The 9,441-nt window shown below is 58.6% G+C and overlaps 1 protein-coding gene across 3 annotated transcripts in view; it reads right to left on the bottom strand.

Moving 5' to 3' along the window:
* The window catches only part of CHD5 (chromodomain helicase DNA binding protein 5), a 74,168-nt gene extending 66,767 nt beyond the window's left edge, over window positions 1–7,401 (bottom strand). For all 3 annotated transcript variants that reach the window (XM_017542706.2, XM_017542707.2, XM_017542705.2), the window contains exon 1: window positions 7,188–7,401. In XM_017542706.2, the coding sequence (XP_017398195.1) occupies window positions 7,188–7,266 (79 nt within the window). In that variant the 5' untranslated portion in view covers window positions 7,267–7,401. The remainder of the gene's footprint in view (window positions 1–7,187) is intronic.
* Window positions 7,402–9,441: the final 2,040 nt, after the last annotated feature.

Below are 9,441 nucleotides of genomic sequence, written 5' to 3' on the forward strand. Positions count from 1 at the left end.
CCCCAGCACACCCTCCCCCAGCACACCCTCCCCAGCACACCCTCCCCCAGCACACCCTCCCCGAGTACACTCTCCTAGAAGTGAGCACTGACAGCCCACGCTGTGTAGATCGGCTCGGTGTATGCCTGGGGGACACTGAGGTGACTTAGGCTGGCCTGTGTTCTGGAAGGTCACAGGTCCCTCGGGGGGTCAAGGCTGGTTCACCACACTAGTCCCCCTGCACACAGCCCGACAGCTCTGCCAGGCCCAGGCTCCAGCCCCCTGCTCCTCTGGGGAGGGGTGGCAGCACAGCAAGAACGCAGCCACCACTCGCTTGGCAAACACAAGGTGATCAAAACAAGGGGAAGGCGCGTGACTGTGGAGGGAAGGTTAGGTCATCGGATTCTGGGTGGTCAAAGGTTTTGCGGGGGCCAAGCCAAGAGCTGGGATGAGAGCACCATCACCAGGTTACACGGCCGGCAAACCTGCCAACGATAGGGATCCCACTCAACATCTGCTAGGACCTGGAGACAGGCTCCTTCTATTCCCCACCTGGACTTCCCCAAAAACCAGCACCAAGCAGAGAACAAGGCCACCTGGAGGTCAGGAGGGAGCAACAGGGGCGGCAGAAGCTTTGCACCACCCTTCCTGGAGGGTCACCCCAGCAAGTCCCCTCCACACTGAGCCTCTCTCTTCATCTATGAAATGGACCTGATATAGCAGCCTTTCTCCAGGGCGATAGGGAGCAGCAGAAACTGTGAATACAAAGCGCCCACGAGATGCCTGCAGGTACTCAGCAATAGCAGGCAGAGCCCAGCGAGACCCAGGAAGGCCAGCGCGGCAGTGCGGAGGGCGGTGGTCTCTAGTTTGGGCACTGCTGGGCCAGGGGTTCTCAGGGCCACCCAAGAAGCTGGCCAAGAAAGAGTGCTTAGGCCAAGGCTGCCGTCAGTCCTTGAACCTTCCCCCAAGACACAGGCCTTATGCTGGCAAAGGGGGACAGTACACCCACCTAAGAGGGCATTCATAATTTATTTACAACATTTCACAAAATCTGGACATCACCTCATTGGTGTCACATCAAAAGAAAGTGTCAGTCCTGAGAGGGGAGTGGAAGGAAGAGACGAGCATAGATGAGGCATTTACCCCAAGTGACTGGGGCTAGGAAAGAGTGAGCATGGGAGTGTAGGGCAGGCAGGGAGAGGCCCCAGGGCATGGGTGAGGAGGAGGAGGACAGAGTGGTGAGAAGTGGAGGGAAGGGGGAGACCACCTGGAGGGACAGGGAGGGACAAAAGAGAGAGAAACAGCCAGACAGAAAGGGAGAGGCAGGGGCATGACCTTGGGGGAGACAAAAACCGACAGACACAGGGACAGAGGGGGAGAGAGAGACAGGGAAGGAGAGTGACATAAGGACAGAGCCACAGAGGTAAGCAAAAGCCCCAGAAAGTTAGACAACACGCATTGTGTTCTGTACCCAGCTCAGAGAAGATATTCCAGAAGTCTCTGATGGGTGGATTGATAAATTTATAGTGACTAGATGCACGGTGGATGGTGAATGGGTGGATGGATGAATGGATGGTGGATGGATAGTGAATAGATGGATGGATGATGAATGGATCAATAGATGGTGGATGGATGGATGAGGGTGGAAAATGGAGAATGGATAGATGCGTGAGTGGATGGTGGATGGACGGATGGTGGATGAATGATGGATGGATGAAAGATGAATGGATAGATGGATGGATAGATGGTGGATGGGTGGATGGATGGTGGATGAATGATGGATGAATGGATGGATGGTGGATGGATGGATATAAGGAGTGGATGAATGGATGAGTGGTTGGTCAATGGATGCATGGATGGATGGTGGATGGGTGGATGGATGAAGGGATGGTGGATGAATGTTGGGTGGATGAATGGATGGTGGATGAATGGATGAGTGGTTGGATGGATAGATGCATGGATGGATGGGGGATGGATGGATGGATGATGGATGGATGGATGGTAGATGGATGGTGAGTAGATGGATGGATGATGGATGGATGGTGGGTCAATGGTGGATGGATGGATAGTGGGTGGATGAATGGGTGAGTGGTTGGTGGATGGTGGATGGATGGATGGTGGGTGGATGGATGAATGGATGGTGGATGAATGTTGGGTGTATGAATGGATGGCGGGTAAATGGATGAGTGGTTGGTTGATGGATGTATGGTGGTGGATGAATGGATGATGGATGGATGGATGGATGGATGGTGGGTAGGTGGATGGATGAATGGATGGTGGATGAATGGATGAGTGGTTGGATGCATAGATGCATGGATGGATGGATGGATGGATGGTGAATGGATGGTGAATAGATGGATGGATAGATGGTGGGTGGATGGACGGATGATGAATGGATGGATGGATAGATGGTGGATGTATGGTGGATGGATGAATGGATGGATGATGGATGGATGGATGGTGGATGGATGGTGAATAGATGGATGGATGATGGATGGATGGATGGATGGATGGATGGTGGGTGGGTGGATGGATGAATGGATGGTGGGTGGACGGTGGATGGATGAATGGATAGTGGATGAATGTTGGGTGGATGAATGGATGGTGGGTGAATGGATGAGTGGTTGGTGGATGGATGTATGGATGGATGGTGGGTGGATGGATGGTGGATGGATGTTGGGTGGATGAGTGGATGGTGGATGAATGGATGGTGGGTGGGCGGATGAATGGATGGATGCATGAATGGTGGATGGGAAGATGGATGGATGGCGGATGGACGGAAGAATGAATGGTGGATGGATGGACAGGTGGATGGATGGTGAATGGACAGATGAATGGATGGTGGATGGATGGATGGATGAATGGTGGGATGCATGGACAGATAGTGCATGGATGAATAGTGGATAGGAAGAACAAGAACAGATGGACGGATGGATATACATATGGTTGATGGTCAATGGTTACTTGGTTGATTTTGTGGGTAGATGGGTAGATGTGGGTGAGCAGGTAAATACACAGATGCATGGATGGAAGGATGGATGGATTGGATGATGGATGGATGGATGGTGAATGGTGGGAAGCATGGATGGATGGTGCATGGATGAATGGTGGGTAGGAAGAATGGATGGATGGATATGGATATGGGTTGATAATAGGTGTTTGGTGAATTATTGGTTTTGTGGATAGATAGGTAGATGTGGGTGGTAAATAAATGGATGGGTGGATGGGTGGGTGGATGAATGGATGATGGATGAGTGACTGAATGAACTGATAAAATAACAGATGAATCTTACTACCTGATCAACTTGGAATGAGAATGAATAACCCACTGGTGAAGCCACTGGACAAAGTGTGCTGGTCACTTTGCCTCCCTCCTCCCAGAAAAGAATGTGAAATACAATCAGGCTCCCTGGGAACCCCCCCCACCCCGCCCCACAAACCATGTTTCCAAAGGGGTAGGGGTGCAGGCTAAAAAGTCACAGCCTTTGGGAATCATGACTGTCACTCTCTCCTGGCCCCTGAACCTGAGGGAGCAGGCCTAAGACAGGCACACAGCTAGGGCCAACTGTCACGGGGGCCAGAGCAGTGACGGCGCCTGGTTCAGACACTGCCCAGTCTGGTCACAAGCTTTGTCTGTGATTGAGGAAAAGCTAGGCCAATGAGGCAGGGAAGTTGCCAGCCCAGTAGTGGCCCTAAGAGGTCTTAGAGCCACATTTTCTGATCCCCTCTCCTGCCTCCCTCCAGCCCTGCCTTGGGCTTCACAGCCCTCCTCCCACGAAGCCTCCCACTCTCCTGGGCTTACTGGCTAAGGGTTCAAGCATCAGAAGCATTTCCTTGGAGAAGGCAGAACAGCTGTCCCCTTGGCTGGTGCTAATTACACCAGCCACAGTTTATTGGGCACCTATTATGTGCTGGGCACTGTGACCTAAATGTTCCACATGCACTGTCTCACTGTTCCTCATAATAACCCTCTATGAGGTAGGCAGTGGATGTCCCCATTCTATAAGTGGGCATACCAAGGAGAAGGTTAACTGGCTTGTCCAAGACCACTCAGCTAATGCTCAGAGCTGGAATCTGAGGCCTCATCCCACCAGCTCTTGAACCCTGGCTTCGACCAGCCACCCCAACTCCCAGGAGAATCTGGCAGCTTCTGGTCCCCAAACCAGAAGAGGCACCCACCCTGCCTTCCTCCTGGGAGCTGGCTCAGACACCTGCCTCAATGCCAGTGCTGGCTGGGGCAAACCCCTCCCCACCACCGGCAAACCCCTCCCCCCCCCACCACTGCATGGGAAACAAGAATCCACTGCTGAGAGTGAGCAACTCCCGGGGGAGGTGGGAGATGCTGGGCCTGAGTCTTCCCCTCCAGAGTCAAAGAAAAATATCCGACAAGTCATGAGTTCAACAGCCATAGATTTAAAAATCATTGTCACAGCTTCCAAAACACTAGTTCCTCCAGCCACACGCTTCCATGTTTTAGAACCAGCTGGCTCTGGGTCTGCGGGAGTCGCTGCCGCTGAGCTTGGACCCAGGTCTGCAGGGGGGCTATGGTGAAGAGCTCAGGGTGATCGGGGGCCAGCAGTGTTACTTGACAGGAGACCTGGCTGGGGATGTCCTCACAGCCAGGAGCCAGGGTGACCTAGGGAGTCCCAGCCCTCAGACACTGAAACCACAACCATCTCTCAGGCATGCATGGTTTCAGGTGCTGGGCACGGCAGGTGATCGAGTGAGTTACACTTGAAGGGGAGCCCACAGACCCAGGAGGAAACTGATGATAACATTTCAAGTATGTGGGGTGTAGTGACACAAGCCTGTAGTCCCAGTTACTGGGGAGGCCGAGGCAGGAGGATCACTTGAGCACAGGGGTTTGAATCCAGCCTGGGCAGCATAGCAAGACCCCATCTCTTCCAAAGAAAGCATGACGACGTGTCTCAGAGTGACTGGAAGGCCCTGCCTTGGCTAGGGTGGCCCTCCTCATCATGACATTTGAGCTGGGGGCAGCAGTGAGCAGAGGAAAGAGCAGGTCAGGCAGAGTTCACAGCCAGGGGCCCAAGGCAGAATGGAGCGTGGAGGGCTCCAGAAGCAGCAGGAAAGCTAGTGTGGCTGCTGGGAACAAGCGGGCACAGGCGTGGACCCAGACAAGGGCTTCACAGGTGACTGTAGCCATGTGGGTCAGGGTCTGACTTGTGTTCACAAGGTGACCTAAGCTGCTGTGCACAAGGTGGTAGCGAGGACTGGGTAGAAGGCCCTGGAGGGGATCAGCAGGAGGGGACAGAGGCTTGGACCCAGAACATGGAGAGAAGCCAGGAGCCTGGGAAGGCTCTGGAGGTGGAGCAGCTGGCCTTGCTGAGGGATGGGGGCAGAATCCCCAGGCCAGAGGTGCCAGAGCAGGGTGGCTCTTCTGCAGCGCTCTGGTGGCACCCCTGGAGGGTCTGTGACCGATCCACCAAGGCGGAGCATGGGTGGTGGGCAGGATGACCAGAGCCCCACCTCTCTGGTCCAAGCAGCCAGCGGGGTGCCTACGAGACTGGACGCACCTTCCCTGGTCTCCTTCCCTCCCCAACCTCTATATCCAACACAGTCAGGGAGAGCTGGAGTGTGAGATGGGAAAGATGGCCAAGGGACTCCACCAGGGGGGTGGGTGCAGCCCCAGAAATGCCATCGATGCCACAATAGGGCCACACCCCAAACACCACAACAAACAACTTCCTGAGGAAACCAGTGAACTGGCTTACTAGGGAGCCAGCCTCCTGGGTGGAAAATGTCCACTCATTTTGGTGCCTGTGCTGGGCCTGAGTCTTCCCCTCCAGAGAATGGGTCTGATTCCAAGGACTGAGGATATGACAGACAACCACTGTCCCAGCAACCCCACCCCAAGTAAGGACTCCCCTATTCCCTGGGCCCCAGCATGCTCCCTGCCAACTTGGCCTGACTGACAGGCGAGGTGAGTGCCAGGCTCCTGTAGGGGCCTGGTCACAGCATTAAAGCCACCAAGTAACCTAGCAAGCAAACAGGAGGGGGCAGGGGGCGTGGCCACCTGGTAGGAATACCCTCCAGGGAAGACTCTGCGCTGCTTCCTGCAACAGGAGCTGGAGGTGTTCATTTGTGGAAGCTTCTCACCCCTGGAAGTCAGAGGGGCCAGAGGCACATTCCTGGGCCCGGGAGGGCCTCCAGCCTCCCACAAGTCTCTCCGAAGTCCAGAGAGGCCATACACTTGGTGTGGGGAAGCCGAGAAGTAAGAGTCTCCCAGAAAGGAGGGAGGGTGGCTGACAGGGTGGGGCTCTGTCCAGCTGTGCCGGGAGGGAAACCATCCCAAACAAACGATGAGCAGTTAACTCAATAACTGTCCTGCAAGGCAAGCCCTGGCCCACGGCCCCGTGATGCTAAATTCCGAGAGAGAAAGAAGGAGAGAGATGACAAGGGCAGGGGCGGTGGCCCTGGGGTGTCAGGCCTGTAGCCAAGGCAGGGTGGGCTAGGAACGCCACCATCCTGGGCAATGGGGGTGCTGGAGACAGCGGCGGGCGTCAGGGCGCGCCAGGAGGACGCCGGCGGCCCGGGTAAAGTGCTTGGGAGCAGCGGTCACAGCGCCCAGAGGCCAGGGAAGAGGAGCAGAGGTCCGAGCCGGTGCGCCCCAGAGCGGAGCCCTCCTGGGCCGGGAGAGAAGCCGCCCCATCCTGGGCGCTCGCCGTGTCCCCAAGCACCGCCAGTCCTCGCTCCGCTCTGGGCCCCACCCAGCCCACCCCGCGGCCGAGATGGGCCAGGGGCTGGGTCCCGCCTGTCCGCGGCGAGGCTAGAGGCGCGCGGCGTTGGGACGCGAGCGCGGGGTGCGCCGCTCCAGGAGCCACCGCGATTCCCGCCCCCTTCAAGGGCACACGGGCTGACCCCGGCAGCGCCGCGACCCGTCCCGGCCGGGGTGCCCAGCGCAGGCCCCGCCCGCCATCCTCCGGCCCGCCTGGCCCGCGTCGCCGCCCGGGGGGCCTGGATCGCACCCCGCCCTTGGCCGCCCGCACGCCGCGCCGGGGCGCTCACCCAGCCCGCGCCCTTGGCCGCGCGGCGCCAGTCGGGCGGGAGAGCAGCCCTGCAGCCCCTGCACCCCTCCCGCGCGGTGCCAGCCCAGCCGCGCCGCCCCCACCGCCTGCGCTCGGGCCCCGGCCCGGCCCGTCTCGGTGCCCCTGCCGCTCTGGCCCCAGGCGAACCCGCGCCCCGCTCACCTGACATCTCGTCCTCGTTCTCCATCTCCTCAGCGAACAGCCGCGGCAGCTCCTCCTCGGTGCCCAGTGGGCCCCGCATGCCCGGCGCGGGGAGGAGGGGAGGTGGGCGCCCCCCCTCCCGCCGGGCGCGGTGCCAGCCTTAACCCGTGCGCTGCCGGACGGGCGCGCGCGGCGGGCGAGGCGGCCTCGGCGAGAAGATGGCGGCCGTCTGCCCCCCCGCCCCCCAAACCTCCACCCCCCCGTCTCGACCCCCCTTGCTCTTGGCCGCCTTAGCCCGCTCCCCGCAAAGCCCGGGCGCTCCGCCCACCGCGCCCCGCAGCCCCAGTCCCGCAGCCGGCCGAGGGTGGCGGCGGCAGCGCCGGAGGCACAGCGGCACGGCGGGGGGGCGGCACACATGCCCGGATTGTGACGTCCAGTCTGGTTGCTGTGGCAACCCCATCCCATCGTTCCGGCAGCACGACTAGTTAACAGCAGAGAACAAGTTGGGGGACTAGTCCTGAGCCGCTGGTCTAGGGTGGGGACCGGGAGGGGGGTCGCCCCTGCAGGGGGAGCCGTCGAGGCGTCCGCGCGCCCGGGGACCCGACGGCCGAGCGGGCAGCCGGGGCTGGGCGAGCCCGGGCGCAGGGGGAGGCGGGGAAACGCCGCCCCCGCACACCCCTGGCAGGGCCAGCCGCCTCCTCCGCCAGCCTGGTCCTGGGCCCCCCAAGGGCGCAGAGGAGGGGTGTGCAGGGCAGCGCGCCGTCCGATACCCACTCTGTTCACACGCGCCGGGACCAGCCCTGCACCCGGCTCCGGCCTCGGCACGTTCCTGACCCTCTCTCCAAAGAGGATTATAAGAAAAATGTGTTCCACACTTAAGGAAAGGACGGAGACTGTGGGTCTGGTAACTGCAGAAAAATCCGCGCTGGCGGGCCCCCCTCACCCGCTTCCCTGCTCCCACCGCCCACGTGCCATCTTCCGAAAAACCCCTCCAGGCTGGGTCCAGCTCAAACCCATGCAGAGCCCTGGGGCAGTGCGAATCTGCGTCGTCTGTGCCCAAAATTCCCGCTCAGAAGCGACACCTGTCGCGGAGCGACAGGGAGCCGCCGCCACCAGTCCTCGGTCGTTAAAGGTGAAGATGGAGGCTAAAGCCCTCGGGAGCAGGACTGGAATTTTAAATGAGCGTCTTCAGTCTCCGCGGCTGCAAGTCAGAGCTACCTTAAAAACGCAAAAGTTCCAGGGGCCGGCCGGCTGCCAGCTCTCTAACCCCAGAGGGACTCCCTCTCTCACTGCCTCGCAGGGGCATTAGGGGAACCCACCTGAGACCCACCGGATCAGCTGGGCTTGGGAAGCCAAGAGCAGGGAGGAAGTCGCTGGAGCCCCATCCAGGCCAGCTCTAACCGCTGTCCCTGTTATGCTGGCATCCCAGGAGGGCTCTCCCTGTCCTGCCATCTTTGTGGAGCCGGGAGGGTTGTGCCCACTCGGCCAAGGGTCCCCAGTGCAAGACCTTTTCGGTAGGTCACCACAACCCAAGCCAGCATGAGTGCAGGCTGCTGGCCAGAAGGCAAAGGATGGCTGGGGAAGGGCAGAGAGAAGGGAGCAGTTCTCCCGTTCTTCCCATCCAATTTAATTGCAAGCAAGTCCCAAACAAAAGACCCTCTGCATTCATTCCTGGGCAAGGAGAGGTCGGTCCAGTCTCCTAGAACCAAAGACTAGGGTGTTGGGAACCCCTCCATCTCCCAGACACCCTTTAACCACGCTGTAGATAGATTAGCCCAGTGCTGGCCTTCGGCAAGGGGAAAGGAACCCTCTGCAGGCAAGCAGGCCAGGAAACCAAAGGGCTCCCCTCCCAAGGTGGTTTCCCCACGGAGCAGCAAGTCAGGGGGAACCCCACATCAGAGGCTTGAACCAAAGCTGCCTCTTCCTTGTTCTTTCCAGACCAGCTGTCTCCCTGAATGGTAACCACGTGGGAAGAAACCCCTAAGCTGACATGCCCACCCCTCAGTTACCCAGCCCCACAACACCTCTCTAATCCCCTTCAAAGGTCCCCTGCCCTTCAGCAGAAAAACTCTGACTTACAATATTTCTCATCACCAGAAAGCCGCCCCCATCATTAACCTTGGCTCCAATTCCCAAGGCGAGGCTGAGAAAGTCAAGATATCATTCAAGAAAGAACAGTTCTAACTGCTTAATTTGGCAACAAATTAGAGTCGAGATGCTCATCAGTCATAATCCTCTCCCCATCCTGTTCTTCCTGATGACTGCAGCTAGGTAA

This window comes from Cebus imitator, unplaced genomic scaffold, assembly GCF_001604975.1.
Source record: "Cebus imitator isolate Cc_AM_T3 unplaced genomic scaffold, Cebus_imitator-1.0 Scaffold145, whole genome shotgun sequence".
Lineage (NCBI taxonomy): Eukaryota > Metazoa > Chordata > Mammalia > Primates > Cebidae > Cebus > Cebus imitator.